Source organism: Rhododendron vialii, chromosome 3a (assembly GCF_030253575.1).
Source record: "Rhododendron vialii isolate Sample 1 chromosome 3a, ASM3025357v1".
Lineage (NCBI taxonomy): Eukaryota > Viridiplantae > Streptophyta > Magnoliopsida > Ericales > Ericaceae > Rhododendron > Rhododendron vialii.
In genome coordinates, this window is record NC_080559.1 from 36,255,519 (window position 1) to 36,277,670 (window position 22,152).

General features: G+C 39.5%; 1 protein-coding gene and 1 pseudogene across 1 annotated transcript; one reads left to right on the forward strand and one right to left on the reverse strand.

Annotated features, from left to right (window-relative positions):
• Positions 1 to 18,081, reverse strand: part of LOC131321385 (protein argonaute PNH1-like) — a 33,065-nt pseudogene extending 14,984 nt beyond the window's left edge.
• On the forward strand, positions 5,086 to 7,549 carry LOC131321384 (uncharacterized). Its single transcript, XM_058352366.1, has 4 exons — positions 5,086 to 5,226; positions 5,348 to 5,838; positions 6,279 to 6,422; positions 6,541 to 7,549. The coding sequence occupies exons 1-4, from the start codon at positions 5,086 to 5,088 to the stop codon at positions 7,547 to 7,549; spliced, it is 1,785 nt and encodes a 594-aa protein (XP_058208349.1).
• Positions 18,082 to 22,152: the final 4,071 nt, after the last annotated feature.

Consider the following 22,152-nt stretch of genomic DNA (forward strand, 5'->3'; position numbering starts at 1 on the left):
CTCCCCTCTACACCATCCACACTCATACACCCATCATCCATCTCTCACACTCCAAGTTCAAGCTCAAAACATCTCATCAACCTCAAAAGCAAAGGTATACCACCTTTGTGAAGCTTCCCATTCTGATCCCTGAGGGGTGCTAGCAGGGTTAAGGCTAGTAATCGATACTAGTCATGGCCCTAAAGCTAGCAAGATCGAAAGATCGTGCCAGATGATGAGTGGCGCACGCCAGTATTGTTAAGCCGTACGCCAGTCATGGCTGTACGTGCACTACTGGTGTGGGGACCATCGATCATCCCGCTTTTGTTTTATTTTTATCTTATCACCTTTATGCATGCTAAGAACCAGTTCATTGCTTTCTGTATTTTAGAACTGTGAAGTTGCTTATCGATTATTCGTATTTTAAAGGCCTCTGGGATCCTTCTGGTCATGTTCTAGAGCCCAGATCATGCGAAGCCAAGCACTGACCTAGTATTGCAACTGGCGTACGGGGTCTATGGACCGGCGTACGACAGTTTCAATAAGTCCAGTGGCTGGCCCTTGCATGACAGTTGAACCTTGGCCTTTGTTTATGTTCCCCACACTGTTTATGGGGCAGCCTGTTCATTTTATTGCTCTAAAATCATCTCTGCTGTCTGTAACTGTATTTATTCTACCATATTGATTGCGTGGTTTGTCCTCGGTGTGCACTGGTCCTTCCAGAGCCCAGAGGGTTGAGAAACAGGAGTCGTGAACTTAGATTTACCGGCGCACGCCAGTACACCGGTGGCGCACGCAGGTGGTCCCTGTATGCAGTGGTCTGGCCAGTGCATACAGCCTCCCCTGTCGTGTTTCATTCTGGGACAGCGTGCTCCAGTCTATTTAAAATGCTCACGAATGCTTGTTCTCAATCTATTATATTTGTTTAGGTCAATCACACATTGCCGCATAAATGTAACTTGTTACAATTTTAATCCCCTTTAACTGGTCCCCGCCCTAATTGGCTAAAAAATGATCAATGAGAGAAAAACGCAAATGTTTTACAAAGAAAAATGTCCGAGTAAAGACCGATCTCTGGATTGGGCAAGAGGGGTGCCATAAAACTCTTCCCCTCTCGCAACCTGGCTCCCGAACCTCAGATATCGAAGGTGACAACAGACCGGTCTACTCCTTTTCAAAATCAAACAACGTGGCAAGCGTTTCAAGTTCGGTTCCTTGGGTGTTTCACCGCTAAAACCCGAGTGGCGACTCTGAATTGTAAGTGTTTCACCGCGCTTCCCAGAAAGGGCGCACCTGATCTTTGAGACGAAAATCGAAGATTTTGGGGCGTATGCCCACAATGTCGTTATGCAGAAAATTATCCAAGATCAATTCTACACTTAACAATCCTTATTGTACAATCCCTTTAACATATGGCATATTGAGGTTGAATGATTGACAATTTTTCTTACCATGCCGGCGGTGCTTTAAATTTAGTGCTTTTTCGGACTTGCTCACTATATTGGCATCTTCTTGGTCATAGAGAAGTTTCATTTCGTCCAAGTTTCTAGAAGAAGCACAATAGTATTTGGTCCGTCCATGGGCACAGAATGTGCTCAACGACATCTTTCCTTACCTAACAAATACTATTTAGTAACAAGGGCAAACTCTAAAACAATTCAAATCAACAGATAACACGAGAAACAGATGGTCCCCAAAGTATTACCGAAATCTCAATTTCGTCCCCATTATACAAAATAAAACGTGTCAATTTTCGTCCCCAACGTTAACTATTCGCGTCTCTAGAGTCCCTGGACCAAACTCCGTTACATCTTGCCGTGAAAACGAAGGCATTATAGTCAATCCCCCTCATTCTTTTGTCAAACGACTCAAACCTTTCCCATTGCTCCCTTTCTCCTCTTCTCCCACATCAACGGCAATTCTTTTCCTTTCCCCTTATCTCCACCGTGTTCCCCAAAATCAAACCTACGAAGAAGAAGATCCTTTCAATCTGTTGAAGTCGAAACCCTAACAAGGAGATTCTAGGTGAGAAGAAGATCCATTTGTTGAAGTTGAAACCCTAACAAGATTCTTGGTAAGAAGAAGATCCTTTGAATCCGTTGAAGTCAAAACCCTGAGAAGAAGATTTTGGGTGCTTCTATCACTATTCCTTCATAATCAGTGCTCGTAAAACCCTAGGTAAGTGAGGCCTCATTTTTTAAAATTTCTCTCTCTCTCTCTCTCTCTCTCTCTCTCTCTCTCTCTCTTCTTTTTGCATAGAATACACATGAGGTGTTGCTTTCTAGGGACCATCTATGTATTCTATTCCTTTGTTGTCAAAGTCAAAAAAAAAAAAAAAAATTACTTTGTCGTCTAATTTTTTGTTTACTTTTTGGTTGCTGCTTCTTTATGGTTTTGTTTTGCTTTTGACATGCGAATGTGGTTGTTAACCATACATTTATTGTTGTTTTTCTATATTTGCAATGTCTACTCTTTTCTAGGGATTTTGGTTTATTGATCAGGTCCCTCTATCAAACCCTCCTATTCTCTCACCACACCTCTCTTCAATGGATAACTCCCTCGAGCTGAAAAGTCAATTTACTGAGGCTATGGAACTTTGGAAGGGTGGAAACTGAGCAGAAGGGGTAAAACGAATCAAATCCATCCGCGACAATAATAAGTCGTCTTGGTATCCATACTATTGCAGAGCGGCGATGATGAGGTTAGATACCAAGACAGCTAGTGACGCGTTCGAGTTTAGTCTAAAGGCTGTGGAGATATGGGAGAAGCTACCCAAGCTGAGAGAATTGGAAGATGAAGACAAGGGTTAGGTGTATAGGTTGTATTCCGTTCACGCAACTTCAAGTTATCGATGGCTAAAAAATTTATCGCCGACCAACGATGATGCGAGAGCGAAGGCAGCTTGCGAAAAAGTGCTTGTTCTGCTCCCAGAAACCCAGGAGAAAGAAAAGGAAAAGGAAAAGAAAACAATGAAGGACTGGACCGCAGAGTGTAAAAACATTGTTGAAGATATTCCATAATAGTAGATTTGCTCGAAGATTCTCCACCAAAGAAGAAGAATAACAAGAAGGGTGATGCCGCCGTGGCAATTGAGGCCGTTGAAGCACCGGATGAACCGGATAGAGATAAAGAAGATGAAGTTGAGGTCGTTGAAGCACCAAATGGAGATAAAGAAGATGGTATTGAATGTGAAGAACATGAAGGTAAATCCGTACCGTTTATGAAAATAGCCAAAATTCGGTATAATGTAGATTCTCAATGGAAGGGTAAGGGGATTGGCGTAGCGTGGTTGAGTGATACACCAGAACCTATTAGTGTGGAGTTTTTCTTGACCGAGGAAGATGCTATCAATCATTACAACTTGCTAAGGAAGTTCAAGAATCCAAGGATAGTAGAAGCCATTTGTAAAAAAGACAAACAATTGGTGATCGAACAAGTCCATATGGACATAGAGAATTGGGTGGAACAAGAACACCAAGCATTCGTATCGCTCGAATCAAAAGACACTCAAATATCTTGGTGGGGGTTTATTGGTCCAGCCTTCATACCCATATTTAGGTATCTCATTTTCTCTTCTAGTTTTATAATGTGAAGTAAGCATTGTGAAGTAAGATTGAATGAATTGAGCAATTTTCTTTTCGTCCTTTTTAGGGATGTTCTTATGGCGCTTCTATTTCTCTATGAGAATGGAGCTCATTGTGGCGATTTGAAGAATTATATTTCGGTGACAAATAGAAGCTCAGCAAATTTGTGTGGCATCCGAATACCTCGTGTAGCAGGAGGTATACAACATAGTCAATATTTTGCTTAGTCAGCCTCTCTCTCTTAATAAGATATAATTGTTTTTGGGGTGCAGATTTAGCTTTTAGAACAATACGAGATATTAAACAACTGGTGGAATTGACAAAGTCAGTCATGGCAAAGGCCATATGAAGAAGGCCCAGAATTTGATCTCTCCCAAATGAAACTGGATGACATTGGGATGCTGAAGCTCTACGGTTTTTTATGTCAAGTCTCAACGGCAAGGAATCAGTTACGTAAGTGCTTTTTAGTAGTAGTCATTCTGTAAAAATGATAATTTGAGTAATGGTTTGCCAAGCATAACCTTGTATCACATGCTACTAGTTATAAAGCTTCCCATCAACACATGTAGAAGTGTAAAGTAAATCAATAAATGCCTTTAAAGAATCAATTTGTTATTAATTTATTCTACTTTTTACTTTGTCTAATCCTACACAAGAGTTCAATTTTCTATAGTATACTTGTTAAAAGGGATTTGCCATAGTTAAGCATGTAGAAAAGGCACATTTTCTATAAAGATACCTTTGATTGATTGAAGGTGGTGCCGTTTTCATTTGATGACCAGACCTCTATTTAGTTATGCTAACTTTAGGACAAACAAATTGCATCATTGAATGGATATACAAATAGAAGAATATAAGAACGGTTTGCACCAATCTTACCTAATATGGGAAGTTTAACGTGCTTTCATCAGATGTCTGAACTTTGGACCAACACCAAGCTCAGCTTTCTAACTCCTGTGTGAAGTGTCTAGGAACGTTTATCACGTGTCTTTCTATACTAATCGACAACAGAGTAGGAATTTATTAAAAAGGGAAAAGAAAAGTAATGAAACACCTAACGCAAAAAGTACAACACTCATCATTCATGTACACCTTAACTACTCCTGAGGTGGAATGGGAGAAAGTTAGGGTTTCTTCTCCCAAAGGTGTACCTGTTGGGAGCAGAGCAAAGGAAAGATTGTATTTGATAAAAAAACTTCACTTTAAGACTGTGGAATCAATTGCTTTTAAAATTTGGGGCAATTATGGATGAAAGGAGGTTCTGTCAAACGAGAGGGGTTTCTTCTTCTTTCGCTTTGGGACAGCAGGTGTATACAGGCAAATTGTTGAACATGGGCCTTGGCACTTTGGTGGACGTCTTATGATTTTGCAGCAATGGCATTCAGAGATTGCTTTTGAGAAGGAAGGACTGTCACGGTTACCTATTTGGATTCAACTGCATAATGTTCCACTTCAATATTGGACAGCATAGGGTCTAAGTTATATAGCCAACGCTGTTGGTAAGCCTCTTTATGCTGATGAGATGACAGAAAAAGCTAAGAGGATTAGCTTTGCTAAAATCTGCGTGGAGGTGGATGTAAGTTTTGATTTGCCTCATTCTATTGATCTTCTAACTGCATCTAGGAAAGTTATCGGAGTTAAATATCCTTGGGAGGCCTACCAAGTGTTCTTCTTGTAATGTCTTTGGGCATCCTGAATGCAATAAGTATCAGGATACTGGTACTGATAAAATTGTTAAACATGTTGCTGTTCATGGTCAAGTTTGGGTGGTGAAACCTAGCTAGAATGCTGCCAATGGTTCTGCCCCTACTGCTTCAGTGGCGTCTGTTATCCCTCCTGAGATAATTTTACCTTGTGCTACTGATCCAGCGGTGTCTGTTATCACTCCTGCTGCTCCTCAGATAATTTTGTCTTGTGCTAATAAGTTCACAGCCTTACGGGAGGGCGAGGATGTTAGTGTTGCTATTTCTAATGATGATAATGTTGTTCTTCTTGTTAGTCCTACAATAAAGGATGAGATAGAAGATGTTCAATGTAACGCCACTGTGTTTGATATCCTTGAATCTAGTAGGAATGCTGAGGAAGTTAGCGTTTTTGATTTTCTTCCTGATGAGCTTGGTGTGGGTATGTCTGACCCTTCTATGGAAAAAGGAAGCAATAAGAAGAAAGAAGGGAGAAATTTTAACGCTATTGTTTCTAAGGAAAAAGGGAGCAATGAGAAGCAAGGGGGAAAGAACCCTAGGGCAGCTAAGAGGGAAAGGAAATCAAAGAGAAGGTAATGAAATTTGGCTCTTGGAATATCAGGGGATTAAATAACCCCATCAAGCAAGTAGAGATTAAGGTCTTTATTGATTGAGGATGTCACTTGCTACGATTTCGTACCACTACGCACTGTCCTCTTTCTTTTGCCAGAAAGTCTAACTTACCTATTTCGAAAGAGTTCCACAGTCTCAATGCTCCTAGATCTCCCACCTGTTGGTTGACGCGTACACTTAGTTAGATTTCTATTAACTTCATCTCATCTATCTTGGCCAAGTGGAAGACTGGCTTTCAGAGGTCGAAAGGAAAGGCATTCATAAAGGAAAGGATGCAGAGAGCAAGCTATTAAAAGGGGGAGAGAGCCTGACACCTTTATTATTACATCAAACAACAATTGAGTTGGGATCAAAGAATGAACTTGGTGTGGGTATGTCTGACCCTGATGCTGTTTTTAAGGCTCTTGTTTCTATGGAAAAAGGGAGCAATAAGAAGAAATAAAGGGGATTTTAAGGCTATTGTTTCTATGGAAAAAGGGAGCAATAAGAAGCAAGGGGGAAAGAACCCTGGGGTACCTAAGAGGGAAAGGAAATCAAAGAGAAGGTAATGAAATTTGGCTCTTGGAATATTAGGGGATTAAATAACCCTATCAAGCAAGTAGAGATTAGGAATTTTATTCATGCACATCATTTGTCCTTAGTTGGAAGGGTTGAGACCAAAGGCAAGAGAATCTGGACTCAACTACGAAGAAAAGCCTTCCTTCTGCGTGGAATTATGTACACAATATTGGTTCAAGGAATGTTGCTAGGATAATTGTAGCTTGGGATTCTCAAGACACTCAGGTTAGAGTCCTTTTTACTTCTCAGCAATTGATTCTTCTTTTAGTTGTTATGGATCAGAAAACCTTTGCTATTTCTGTTGTTTATGGTTTCAATCAAGCTAGTGCTAGAAGAATTTTATGGGATGATCTTAGAGCAAGTATGGGTTCAGTTGGGTGTCAACCTTGGATTGTTTTGGGAGATTTCAATGCGGTTCGTTGGCAGAATGAAAAGTCAAATTCTAATTCTTTTGATAATGCTTCAGCTGGTGATTTCAACCAATGTATAGAAGATATAGGTGTAGAACAGCTGAATTCCACAGGTCTTTGGTTCACTTGGTCTAATAAAAGACTTGGTCATGACCATAGTAGTAACAGAATTGACAGGGCTCTAGTCAACTCTCTCTGGCAAGCTGAATTCACAAAATCTGAAGCTGCAGTTCTTGTGCCAGGGGTTTCAGATCACTGTCCAATTATTGTTGCTATTCTTCCTTATAAAGGGGGGAGAAAGCCCTTCAAATTTTTCAACTTTTGGATGAATCATAAGGAGTTTTCCTCTATCCTTTCTCAGTCTTGGTCAGCCCTAATGGAGTATGTTTCTTCCCCAATGTTGCTCCTTTACAATAAGATGAGAAGATTAAAACCTGTTTTGAGGGGTCTTAATAAAGAGTTTTATAGTGATATTCAAAAAAGGGTATTGGTAGCTAGGGAGGAACTTACTGCTATCCAAACTCGTTGTGCTAACTCAATAAGTGATCCTATTTTGCTGGCATATGAAAAATTCTGTCTCTTGCAACTCAATGAGCTTAGTATTACTGAGGAGGATTGGTGTAGACAGAAATCAAGGGTACAATGGTTGAAGTTGGGAGATAATAATACAAGATTCTTTAATCAGAAAATGAATAGTCATTGAATGAGGAACAAAATTTTGTCTACCTGTGATGATAGGGGTACTAGATTGGATGATCCCCAAGAAGTAAAGGGGAAAATTCTGAGATTCTACAAATCAATGCTTGGCTCAAAGTTTGATGAGAAGTGCTGGTCTGGAAATAGTATTTGTTTTACAAACACAATCCCTAGCTCGTCATGCTTCTCTTATCTCTCCAATTACACCAGAAGAGGTGAAAGGAGCCATCTTTGCCATCAATGGAGACAAGTCCCCAGGCCCTGATGGGTTCAATGCTAGTTTCTTCCAAAAGAATTGGTCTGTGGTTGGTTAGGAGGTAACTAAAGCTATTATTCACTTTTTCCAATCTGGTGTTATGTTAAGCAATGTTAATGCTACTGCGCTCACTCTGATTCCGAAGACTATTTGTCCTCAATCTGTGAAGGAGTACAGGCCCATAACCTGTTGCAATGTGATCTATAAAACCATTACCAAATTTTTTGCTAATAGATTACAACCTATTCTTCCCCTCATTATCAACAAAGCCAAGGCAGACTTTGTAAAGAGTAGATCAATCTCTGATAATATTCTTTTGATGCAAGAACTAGTACGAAACTACCAAAGAGATTCTGGGGCTGCTAGGTGTGCAATTAAAAGCAACCTGATGAAAGCTTATGATTCGGTTGATTGGGAGTTTTTGTTTGAGGTTATGACTGCTCTGAACTTCCCTAATCAGTTTATCCTTTGGGTTAGAGCCTACATTTCTTCAGCTATGTACTCAGTAGTGATCAATGGTGGATTGAAAGGATTCTTTAAAGGGGAGAACGGTCTCAGACAAGGGGATCCCATCTCCCCTTATCTTTTTCTCCTAGTAATGGAAGGATTGTATGCTATTTTCCAAAAGATCACTGAAGGACAGTTTACTTACCATCCAAAGTGTGCTTCTCTGTCCATATCTTATTTGGCTTTCGCTGATGATCTCTTCCTTCTCTCTGATGCTGATTGCAACTCTATAAAGGTCATCAAGGATGCTCTAGATGTTCTGGGCTACAACCAAATTTGCAGAAAAGTCAAATATTTTTTTCAAGTGTGGATCCTGTTATTAAGGCTGCTATTCTTAATCTCTTACCAATTCCAGAAGGCAAACTCCCAGTGAAATATTTGGGAGTGCCACTCATCTCTACTAGGCTTAAATATGAAGACTGTATTCAGCTTAAGGAGAGGACACATCAAAGGATTGCAAGTTGGTCTAATAGGGTTCTTTCATATGGTGGTCGTGCCCTTCTCATTCAGTCAGTCCTGGTAAGACGTTGCCGCCCATGTCAGTGCTAATTCTATCATTGTGGTTGTGTGCAAAGAGTCAGGTGTGGTGACGCATTTGGACAACAATGAATGTTACTGGAGGTTGATAACTTGGTTCCAGTGATGCGCAAGCCTAGTACAACGCATATTATAAGCACAAACGTGTTCTTGATATATGCATTGAAGAGTTGAGCATGTGGAACCAACCTTGCGAATCGCATCAAGTTCATACAGTAGAACTTGGTAGAACTGCCCATCTCTAACGCAATTCACTGGAAAAAGCAGAATGGGGCGTCGGTAGCTAACCATAATTCATAAACAACTACGCCAGAGGGAATTAGAAGGGAAGCTTGTCTGTGGAAAATTAAGAGTAGAGTACCTGTAAAATATAATTCTCAATAGTTTTTGTCCAGTTGCCTTCTGAAAAGATAGTAAAAGCTCTCTGCAGTTGCAAACTTCAAATTGTTACGTTGGGTTACGAAGTGAGCACATCATAAGCAAAAACTTTGGCCTTTTTTGGTAACCGTTCACTTTATGTTTTATGTTTACTGTTTTCAAAAATTCTGGAAGTCATTATCACAATTTGCAAATGAAAATAGACTACTAAACAGACTTTCGTGTGAAAATGACTTCTAGAATTCTCGAAATTTTGGAAGTCATTATCACAATTTGCCTCTCCGCTACTGCAGTGTTTGGGGTTAGTATTCCGTATCAACTGATTCAAGATACTATTCCATCTAAAGATCTCACTCAGACTATCTCAAAACTTCCATTGGACATATAGGTTGTAACATGACACTTGACCACACAATCCATGTTACATAGACGTGGGCGCAAATGTCGCATGTGGATATATGTTCATAATATTCATCTGATTCTCATGTCCAAGAACACCAAGACTCATTTCAGTTTTCTTAGATACTTGCTCAATGTTCAGATATAACGGTGTTCACATCTTAACATAGATATACTTTACGTATAAGATGGGAGCAGGCCCAGCCCGGCCCTAAGGATAGGCCACCAGGCGACCGCCTAGGGCCTCTAATTTTGGGCCCAATAATTGGACCCCCAAATCATGGAATACACTAGATATTATGTATGTAAACTATTTGTACAATTAGGCTGATAGAGAAATGCGTGGCGCCGGTGCTCTAAGCTTGGGGTGTCGAGTTCAATTCCCGGCCACAATTAGTTTTTAACCCTTAACAGTTTTGGAAAACGTACAAAAAAAGTTTTTAAAAGGACGCTTTCACGGCTTGAACCCACGACCTGGGGTGGTTCTAAAGATGTGGTACAACAACTTTGCCACTGAACTACAAGGCTTGCTTGTTTCCCATATCGTACAACTAATTAATATACTAAAATAAGATAGGCCCCATTTTCAAACCTTGACTGCCTTGGAAATCTCAAAGCCGGGCATGGATGGGAGAATTAAACCTAGTTGGCTAGTTGCAATACCTATTTGACTTTTTAGCATACGTAATTCGGCGCAAGTCCAGCCAGACATGGAAGGCAGATATGTGCTATAGTTACTTTGATACAGCCAGATTAACAAAATTAAGAGGACGCAAAGTCGAAGGAGTTTGGGGTCATAAACATGTACCTGATCATGCCTCCAGTAACTGTGCCACCTTTGGGACCTTGCCAGGTTTTGTACAAGTCTTGAATAAGTTCTTGGTGATGAGGCTGAGCGCACACTAAACCAGAGTATTTTGTAACTTCTGGCCAGTCCTGAGAGGCTACAACCTATACAAAAGTAGTTGGGATGAGCTTAAAAAGTAAACCAACAGAAAAATAGATTTTGAAGTAATACAAAGTTTGATATTCTTACAGCAGCTATAGATGGACTACAATCCTCTCCAGACTTTGGATGAGTCACATCAGCTCCAAATATTATCGTTGGAATGTCGCTAAAGGAATTCTCCGGCGCAAGGCGTCCAACAGTACAGTATTCCTCCCTCCCATCTAAAAATAAAGAAGACGACCCATGAATTCAATGCTAGTGAGAAAGCTCTATTTGATTTGCAGCTTTCATAGTGAATATGCTGAACATTATTCCAAATTCTTGTTTGGTCAAACAATTTCTCATTATTTTTCAGACAGAACCCATGCTTGAGAAACATTTAAAACTATTTTTTTTTTCAAACTTTTGAAAATAGTTTTGCCAAGAAAATGAGTAAGATATACAATGATAAGTACTTTTATTTCCAAAAATAGTTGCTAGTTCTCTTTATTTTTGCTAATTTCATTCTGAAAACTGCTACCAAACAAAGTTTCTGAAAAATGTTCTGTGAGATTCACTCTGAATCGGTAAGAGTAACGGGACAAAAACCCGGTACGTTTATGGCAGACCTTGACGTTAATCTTAAGCGACACATTAGCCAGGTACTATTTGCTAATCTTCAATACATGCTTTGTAAGACAGCATTGAGAAATCAACCCCAGCTCGGTTTCACAAATTCGTTTCAGATCACCTGATTTGGAAACACATGCTAACTTTAGTCTAGACTATTTCGCATGGTATCTATCATTTCGTCTTGGAAATCAATTTTTTAAACCCGAAATGTCATAGTTCAAAGTCTATAGATCCAAGAATAGATGGGATCAAACAATTTTAGATTCCGTATGTAAGGCACATGAATTTCAGTTTCTTAAGCGACAGAAAACTAAACTGCAACCTTTTAAATTAATCATGGCCACATAACCCACATACCACACAAGGAACCATTGTTGTCTGGAAGAATGACAATAAGTAACTAGTTCTTTCCCTCCAAGTTTACTTGCAGCAGCACTACATACACATATTTCAAGGCCTTCTTTACCTGATCTGGTCTTGCCGCGTGGATAGGAATTACTGGCTCAAAGTTGAATTCCTAAAATAAAACAAAGTAATGTCGACTATGGAAAAAAATCAATAACCAAAATTAATCAAATTCCACAGTAGCTACGTTTTGGCTGATCAAAAAGCTTACCATGCCAGAGCCGTGGCACATCTGGACCAACTGATGACAAAAACCACGAACCGTGCTCTGTTGAACACTTCGCGAGAAGTTGATACAAGCCCAGTAATTTACGGTGCTCCCATTTATCACTTTCTGCATTATTACAAGAAAATCACCATCTTACCCTTATCTGGATGTTATACCAAAGGTGTTTACTAGCAAAAATTGAATATTTTCGCCCACGGATAGCTTACCTTATTCGTCATGTTACACTGACCAACTTTAGGTAAAAACTCTTTCACGTTGCCATTATCATTGTATTTCAAGTTTTCAACTATGGAAAGGCAAAAGAAGGACAAATGTTAACATAAATTGATATGGAAGATATCACCAAATTGGATGCCGCAGAGGACTTACCCACGGGGCTGGAAGAACTCAAGCTTCAATTGATGCAAGCTTGTCATCTATACTGATGCCAAACTCCTTCGCATAAGGATCTTCCTCTGTTGTATCCACTTTGGTGAATTATCTGAACATGTACCAACTATGCTTATTAATTTCCTCAAAGTACCAACTATCCTTGTACTGATTTCCTTCCCTTTGTTCACACTTGGGTTTTTGTTGTTCCTGTTTTCAAAAGTGAAATGAATGAATGTCAGAAAACAACTATCATTTTGAAGTCATCTTCAACTTTCATGTGAAAACAGACAAGGATAATCAAAATCATCTTTTGGCGTGTCCTGAAAATTTGATTATTCCCGGAAAATTTCTAGCAAACACTTCACCAAAAAAGTTTGTTGTAGCTGATCAAAAAAAAAAAAATTTGTTGTAATTTCTGTAAAAAGGATAATGGAACGTGAAAAGGAAACAAACAGGACTCCCCTCTCAAAATAACATGACTCCCCTCTCAAAATAAAACCAGTACGAACCAAGTTTTTATATTTCAAAGGTTTTTTATCGGAACGTGAAAAGGAAACAAACAGGACTCCCCTCTCAAAATAACATGACTCCCCTCTCAAAATAAAACCAGTATGAACCAAGTTTTTATACTTCAAAGGTTTTTTATCGGAGAAGCATGGAAACAACAACTACTGAAGATGCAAACCTGCAATATTTCTGCTTCTTGTTCCTGAAGTCTTTGGCATGAAAATTTTAACAAAGAAGTTATCTGCTTATCATTCAGCCTTTTGAGTATCTCTGTCCCTCAACTATCTTGCAAGTTGCAAGCCTGAAATAATGTGGCAACAACCATAGTTATTCTCTATGGAAAACAAGCATATGATACACTAATTTCAGGAATTATCAAAAGCCTACCTCCATTGGCAAATAGTTCACTTTCCTAGCACTTCCCACTAGGAGACAAGGTAGATGGGGTTGTCAAATGGAAAATCCGTACACCTCTTGGAAGTAATCAATAACTGATTTCACGTTCTTCTCCTCATCAACTGGAAAACTTGGGAACCACGAAAATGCAAAACATAACTACCATAAGAAATAAGAAGGGGTGATCACTAGTTCAAAATGGTAAAAAAACTCGGCCGCATTTAGCATTTGATGCCAAAGGTTATGCCATGTTAAAGCATCCAACTCAAAACCAATTGGCAATGAGTGTAGGCTGCTCAGGCTCATATGCTGGTTTTCGAGGTGATAATTAACCGAGGTGGGACAAATTCCAACACTCCCTCGCACGTATGACCCCCGACTCGCACGTGGAGAGGTCAAGAAAGGATTCCGAACATATGGATCACTACGAAACAAAGTGAAACTATGGCACAACCAAAGGGGAAAAACCTCCGAAAACCTAGCTCCAGCTCTGATACAATGTTAAAACTGTTTAATAGCTTGATATACATTATTGGGCCCATTTCCTTCGGCTCAATTTTTTGGGAGAGTTGGTAGCTTAACATGGTATCAAAGCTCTGGTTTGCAAGAGGTCTTGGGTTCAAGTATCTCTGTTTGCATTTGTTCCCCGTTGTATTCTTCTCTGTTCTGTCTCTGAAAATCTGTATCTCCACGTGCAAGACGGGGTTGCACATGAGGGAGGGTGTTAAATAACTTGATATACATTGTTAGGCCCATTTCCTTCAGCTTAAGCTTTTGGAAGAGTTGGTAACTCAAACAAAAACATCTAACTCAAAATCAAAATCAATTGGCAATGAGTGGAGAGACCGCTTAGGCTCGTATATTAATTTTCAAGGTGATAATTAACCGAGGTGGGACAAATTCCAACATGCCCGTATGCAATCTAGCCCTCCCAGATATCCATCCTTGGGAGATATCCATCCTTGGGAACTAATGGGGTTCATTTTTTCATATGACAACTGCCAAAGAGGGACAGATGATAGGGGAGAAGAAAATGAAAATGAAGTTCAAGAAATGTACATGAGTTCCCTTATTGGCTGGGATGTCAACCCTGAAATACGGTACTTTCTTCGCATGTTTTCCCGGTGAGTAACTTTCACTTTGATGCCTCTCAGAGCATTCTTAAACTTCTCGACATCCATAGAACCATTGGTTAGCATTGTGGAAGTCTAGCATCTACTTCTGCTTGAAAAGATAATGGGATAAGAATATAAGATTAAAAGTGTGCAGCTAGAAACTAGTATTTGGTAGTCATAAATCTCATTTTTTGCAACTCCCAGTATGCAATTATGCAACGACTACCAAATCTTCTGCTCGTTATTAATTTTTGTTGTCTTTTATAGTACTTATTAGGGATACGAACAAGTCCTTTGATGAAATGAATAGCTAGCAGATTTAAAATTTCCATAATTTTACCACATGTCATTGCCCTTAACAAATTGTTGGCAACCAAATACTAGTAAAAGATCAGCACGCGGCAACGAATTTGGAAACTTTGTCTATGCACTTTATGCTATTTTACCTTAACACAGTCTGCATCTGATAATGGCCTTGAATAAATATCTTTTCCAAAAACTTCAGCTACAAACTCAGTAACCGTCAGTGGTTCAATGAATGCGGTTGCTGACGTATCTGAACCAAAAGACACAACGGAAAAGTTCTCAATCACTTATAGATGTAAGAACCATAACATATCCAACTGAATTTAATCAAACTAATGAAATCATGTACCAATATTAAGTGACAATCCCATCTGCGTAGGTTTTACACTATGATAGAAGCCACGCCATGACTGTAAGCCATTACCAAGAGGTTGAGGTTTCTTAATATTAGGAGAATAGAAGAACCTCCCAACGGCAACATACCTAGATGCATGCGAATCGGAAAAATAACAAGTAATTCAAAACTCACATATGTTCTCTATTAAAACTTCAATCATAAACCATGATAAATAGATAATGACAAGAAGAAAATCGAAAAACTTAGGAAAATAGACAACAAAAGTGTATCCTTGGAAGTTGCACGCACCTTTGGGATGCAAGCTCCTTCAACACAATATCAATAACCTTCAGCACCTCTCGGGGAGTATCTACTTGTTTCCTGGAAACAAGGTCATGCAATTGATGCATACTAGCATGAGCTACAAACTTGATTGTCAATAACCCCTGCTGCTCGATGTTTGTGTTTATCTAATTCTTTGTCAGCAGGGCAAAGCGAGAGTAATCCAGATTCTCTGTCTGGATTACGAGCACTGATTATGAAGCAGTGATTATGAAGCAGTAGTCTGAAATTTAAAGAAATGAGGCCCAGGTACTTACCTAGGGTTTTACGAGCACTGATTATGAAGCAGTAGTGATTGAAGCACCCGAAATCTTCTTCTTAGGGTTTCAACTTCAACAGGTTCAAAGGATCTTCTTCTTACCCAGAATCTTGTTGTTAGGGTTTCGACGTCAACAAATGGATCTTCTTCTCACCCAGAATCTCCTTGTTAGGGTTTCGACTTCAACGAATTGAAAGAATCTTCTTCTTCTAAGGTTTGATTTTGGGGAACACGGTGGAGATAAGGGGAGAGGAAAAGAATCGCTGTTGATGTCGGGAGAAGAGGAGAAAGTGAGGAACGGGAAGGGTTTGAGTCGTTTGACAGAAGAATGAGGGGGATTGACTATAATGCCCTCGTTTTCACGGCAAGATGTAACGGAGTTTGGTCCAGGGACTCAATAGACGCGAATAGTCAACGTTGGGGACGAAAATTGACATGCAATTGAAACTACTACTTAAAAGCTAGTACTACTAGATGAGTTAGCTCCCCAAAAGTACAAATAATTGAAACTAGAACATTTGTCCCAAAAAGGGTACACAAACTTCAAAGCAGGATCTGCTCAATAAAGAGGCACACGCGTCTGTTGGCACATAAATTTCAACCAAAGATTGATGAATATTATTAATATATCATATGTTGGGCTTGCAAACTAAAAGGCATATAAAGAGCCTAAATGCATGTTGACCCAGCGAGCCTGCGAATAAACGAACACATGTTGGCCCGACGAGCCCGCGAATCAACGAACACATGTTGGCCCGACGAGCCCGCGAATCAACGAACACATGTTGGCCCGACAAGCCCGCGAATCAACAAACACATGTTGGCTCGACAAGCCTAACAAATATATGAGCCTGCGGAAAAAAGTAGCAGGACGACAAATCAGTTGAACCATGTAAGCTCATATCTCGTAAGGCCTACAAATCAAATATTCGGTTGAACCATGTAGGCCCGCATTTCGCAGGGCCTACAAACCAAATATGGGTTCACGTAGTCTCAAATTGGTACGTAGAGCCCAAGAAATGCTCCTGTGGAAGCAGAAGAATATTACAAGATGAATGTCATCTAATGCAACCAACATTCAAAATTTAAAGAGACTGAGAAGATATAATATCATCCTATCCTCTGGTAACAACTATTCAAATTCAAAGGAATTATTTGGCAGCCAAGCATCTGATGAAGGAAGCCCCTATAAATATGAGATCCATCATCAAAGGAAGTGATCCCTGATCTATATCTCTCATCTAGACCTAACATCTCTCTCATCTACCTCAAGACGTCAGATCTCATACCTCATCTCTCAACTCTTCACCATCACACTCTCCGCCCAAATATAAAAGCTGAAAATATACAAATAGAGAGAAGATATACTCCATTCAAGCAAAACCACTACAATCTACAACCACCAAGCAACCTACCCGCTCACTACCACCTACAATCTTCAGCAAACTTCGAAGATCAGTAAGAGTAAGCGTACCAAGTGATAGGTAAAGGGTTCCAATCCCTCTAAATGTATCGAATATTCTCTATTTTGATGTAAACAAGGGTTTTAAACCCCAATCATCAATAAAATTAAATTATTCTAGTCTATTTCTTGTTCTTTATTCTTCATTAATCGGAGGTTTTACTTTTTTTTAGTATGTAATTAACGATTTCAAATCCAAATCGGAAATAGGAGCCTACATATAAACAATCAACAGCGAACAGTGGATATTTGAGATATAGATTTCGAAGTGTGGGTAAATTCTACAGTTCAAAATTTATGTCTACAGCGTCATCCTAACTGTAAAAATGAAGAAAACAACCATTGATTGTCAATAGTACATATCTAACTTGTAAAAAAATCAAATACCAGTTACAACAGAACAAAAGAAGATAATGAAATATGCTACAGTTCATATTTACAACAACAGATAATAGAGAAAGCAAAACATGAAAAGAATTATTTTTCGGCAAATCTGGTATCTGTCCATATCAAAACCTAAAACACAATTCTACCATGAAATATGTTTGTTATAAAAGATGAACACACTGCATATATAAACTGCTGTAAAAACAGGACCTTCTAGTGATATGAAAACAACACAGCATCAATCAAAATGAAGTCATGTGAAAATAGAAAAGAAAACAGTGCTAGACAATGCTATATACTCAAAGCTTAAAAATCCAATTTCCTTTTAGGCCCAAATAGCTAAAAAGCATATACACCTGTTCTGTTCGAGATGCTCGTATAGAGCTAGATAGGACGGGCTTGCGGTTAAGACAGGTCCTTAACTGCTTAGAAACTAATATAATTGGAAAAGGCTCGCGTCTTCAAGCTCCGCTTGCTACTTTTCATTTTGAGCTTGTTCAGCGTATATGTCATTGGTCCATTATTTTTGTCATTAGCCTTCTCAACAACCCAATTAAAACTTAAATATTCAGAATCAGATGGATGTCTCCAAAAATTTTCCTTCATATGCTTCTACATATGCTATTTAAGAGATCTAACAAAATTTAAACCACCAAAAAAAGACACCCGTGGAGTGGGCACCAGATGGGCAAAAATTTAAACCACAAGCAACCAGAACTTTAAACCAGACAATGAAAATGGTTCTGTAGGCTCTTATAGTATGGTGAGAAATATATACACTCATGTATTAGACTGTGTGCAAGTAACTTGTGTGCTCAAGGGCCACAATCAAGCAATGCAGCAGCAGCCACAAGTAGTAGCTAGAGAGAAGGGTGGTCGTGAACAAGAGCTGCCCATTGCTGGGGAATCATCATTTCCTAGTGCCTTCAATTAGGAAAAAATCAATTACAGGCAAGTTATGACAAGTCAGAAAAGTAGTACTACCTTTTATGTCTTTACAAGAAGCTAGAAAATAATAGTAAGAGAAACACAACATCCTTCAAATAAGCCATAAGGCAAACACCGACTCATCCATCAAAGGTAGACATCTCTAAAATTTCAAGTAATGCGCTTCAAAGCTCCAATTTAAACAGAGTGTTCAGTACTTGAACCAGGCAACAGTACGGTTGGCCTCATTAATCCGGTTCAGTGTTTTGGTCCAGTGAAAAGCGAGCACCAGTTTTCCCGCGGGGGGAAGCAAACTGTAGCCTGGGACAATAATGACAATACTAGTAGGTACAAGCAAGTTAATGTGTGGCGCTTGCACCGTGCAAACCCAAGAAGCTGCACTAAGGGAAAGTTTCTCGCAAGAAAGTATATAAAGTAAGCAACACAAATAAATTAGACAGGTAAAACACAGGCAACCGTAGTATTTAACTAAAATAATCAGATCCACAAAAAGATTATGAACTAAAAAAATCTATCTAAATAGTAAATACAAAATAAAGACTAAAAGCCAAATCGTGCTTACTCCGCCTCATTCTTCCCTTTCTTTTTGTTCTTGTTCTCCTTTATCTTGTTCTTGTTCTTTTTGTTCTTGTTCTCCTTTATCTTGTTCTCCTCCTGTGTTGAAATTGTGTTATCATCCCTGACATCCTCCTGTGGCCCCCTTGTTTGAGATGGAAAACTTCCAATTGAAAAAGATAAAGGACGTATGAGTTTTGAGAGAAGATCAAAATAGTGAATGAAGATGATCTACGGACAGGAACCACGTAATACTACAGAGTATCAGGGAATTAACATTTCTAGTAACTTTGAGCGCACACACCCTCTAGGTTGGTGATAATGGTAAACAAACAGTGCCATATCCAACCCAAACCCAGCCAAGGACGGAGTTGTATTTCCCATCAAGGACGGAACCAAGATTTTATCCTAACAGTGGCGAAATGTACAAAAAAAAATCGAGTGGTGGCGAGACTATATAAGTTGGACATAATTTTTTTTTTTTTTTACATATAATAATTGCATTTTCTAAATTCACCCCCTATCCCATCCTTGTTTCTCATCCAAATCTTATGATGGGGAAAGACTACTGCTTGAAGCAAAAGCCGAGATTTTGGATATATATAACTACAATTGACAGGGAGATAACTAGGAGATATGCTACTATAAGTATAAAGGGTTTCTATTACTTACATCGTGAGGCTGTCCTTCACGACCGAGCCAGGTACGAACACATCGGAGAGAGACAGAGGACGGGCCACCAAGTCAAAATCAGCACCACCCTCTTGTTCCCTCCCGGGACATCTGGATTGTGGAAATAAAAACATGTTCGCCCTTCCTGTGGGGAGGAGTACACCCAGTCCAGAGCGCAGCCAACTTCCCACTCCCTAGTGAGACTAAAAATATCCTTCGAAGATATCCAAGGATAGGTTGGGGTATCCACTGCCAATCCCAATCTCCACATTTAGACCGGTCCAACGGTAATCTAACTCTCTTTTCATGCCGGGAACCGGAGACATCGACCCCAAACATGATCCCCGGCCTCTCGTAGTCTAGATAGTAGATAATCCCGTCTAAGTAGGCTGATTGGTACGAATCAGCCTCTCTTACTGAAACATTTTTATTATAAACCTGCCACGAATCAGCTTCAAGCCTTCAACGTCATAACAATGAAGGCGGCAATCATCTGCCCGAGACAGCAGAAGCACCCGTTCGCCACCGTCGAGAACCGCATACCCATCTATCATGCGGAGGCACATCGTTGGAGCCCCGTAACAGACGCCAACCCTCTTCCATGAGATGGGTATCTAAGAGCATCTCCGGCATTCACCCATTTTGTCTCTCAAATTTGAGTTAGGCACATCTTCGATCATCAAATCCAAATTTTATTCTTAATGGCATAATCGTAAATAAAGTAAAACAATCAAATTCAGAATGAAGAGACCTGGTACCCTTCTCTCTCCGTCTCCGTCTCCCCCTCTCCTAGAATCAAGCACAAAAAAAATTTCTCACAAAACCCAAAACTGGACACAATCACAAAAGGCAACTCTGAAACTCGCTCATCATCATCATTGGAGGCCAGAATCGGAGGCCAGAAAAGAAGATGACCACTCTGGGGACCCAAGAAGGCTCAGAGGTCACAACGCCACTGCCACTTTTTGCATTGCCTCTCAGACCGCTGCCATTGCCGACAAGATTCTCTCTCCCTTCTCCCCTCTTTCACTCTAACTAGAGATTGAAAAAATGAGTGTCCCAAATTTGGACAAAAAAATGTGTAAAACCCAAAATGAAGAAGGATTTGAATCAAAAATTGGAGAGATATTTTTGTAGTTTTTGTTTCATTTTTAAATTTGAGTCTTAAAATGAGTTTAGAATGGATCAAAGCTGGAGATGCTCTAAAACCTCGGGATAAGGAGATGGTTTGCCTGGGCAATCATCAACAACACCTCCCACCACGTAGATCTTGCCGTTGACGGTGAAGGCATCAGGGTACGCTCGCGCTAGATTCATGGGATGCTCTAGTGTCTTCCATCCTGGTTCGGGACAAAGGGTGTCGATATAGAACACATCGCGAAGAGGTGGGGCCAGGGTACGCGTCCACTTCCAGGAGGGGATTGGTTTGGATTCCGTTAAGGTACCCCTACCGCCGAGGGCATATAGGGTGGAGCCAACGGAGACGAAGCCAGAATAAAGCCAGGGTTCTTTTTCTGTTAAGAGTCGAGGAGACGAAACTTCTTTGTACGAGCAGCGGCCACGGCGGGCGGTCTGGATCTTGATTACCCACCAGTAGAACCCATAACCTTCATTTTCCCCAATAAGGCGGAGGTATATGGGTAGTACATCATCATCGCCTGAAACATGAACTGCTGGTGGTATACTGCTGCCGCCGCCGTCGACGACGTTTGAAATCGTCATCATCATCATCTCGGTTGTTCTAGGGCTTGCCGTGAGGAGGGGGAGGACGAGGAGGAGAAGGTCCTATATGAGCTTTTTATCAAAGTAATCTCACTTTTAAAAGAGTGCAATTTTGTTCACAGTATGAACATTATCCCCTTATTAGTTAAAATGGTATGAATCTCACTATAAAGTGATATCATGCTTATCAAAACTTAACTTCTTTTAAAACAATTAGTCGGAATACTCTAGTTTTTTTTTGTGCGGATAAAAAAAAATATTCTAATTTTCAAACTATTTTTAAAACTACTCGGTTTACCCGAATAGCGCCACTTAAATTGACTCTACATGACATGTGACGCGAACCCCTATGCCAGATAGCTGTATGACGTGGAATTATCGCTCTTTTTCAAACAGGGGAAAGAGGGTGTTCCACTTTTACAAAAAGTTCTTTTTTTTCAAATAAAGGTAATTTCAAACTTAAATATAATGAAAATGAAAAATATTTTTTCAATTTTTTTTGCACCGTTTAAAAGATCTTAATGAGATCTATCAAATAAGATCCATATTGGTAGAAAAATTATTTGCGTAAACACATAATTTTTTAGCTTGAAATTGTCTACTTTTTCAAAAAGTTCTTTTTTCCAGAAACTGGAACACCCTCAAAATGGGATAAAATGGGACAACAAAAGTAAAATCATTTGTGGTGTAAAAAATTTTGTTGTTAAAATGTGAATAGTGTTTTCTATTTTCTTATTTCCTTCGTACTTTAGTTAGGGAAAAAAGAAAAATAAATTATATCCCTCAAAAATTCGAAAAGATGTTAGGCGCTAAATGTTTTGCCTCGCGAATTTGCTAATTTGTATTGTACATTTTCCTCGCTAATTTGCTAATGACACCTCAGACACTACCTATGATATGATATCAAGATTAGACACTCACATACACATCTAAATCAATCTTTCGAATCCCAAGTTAA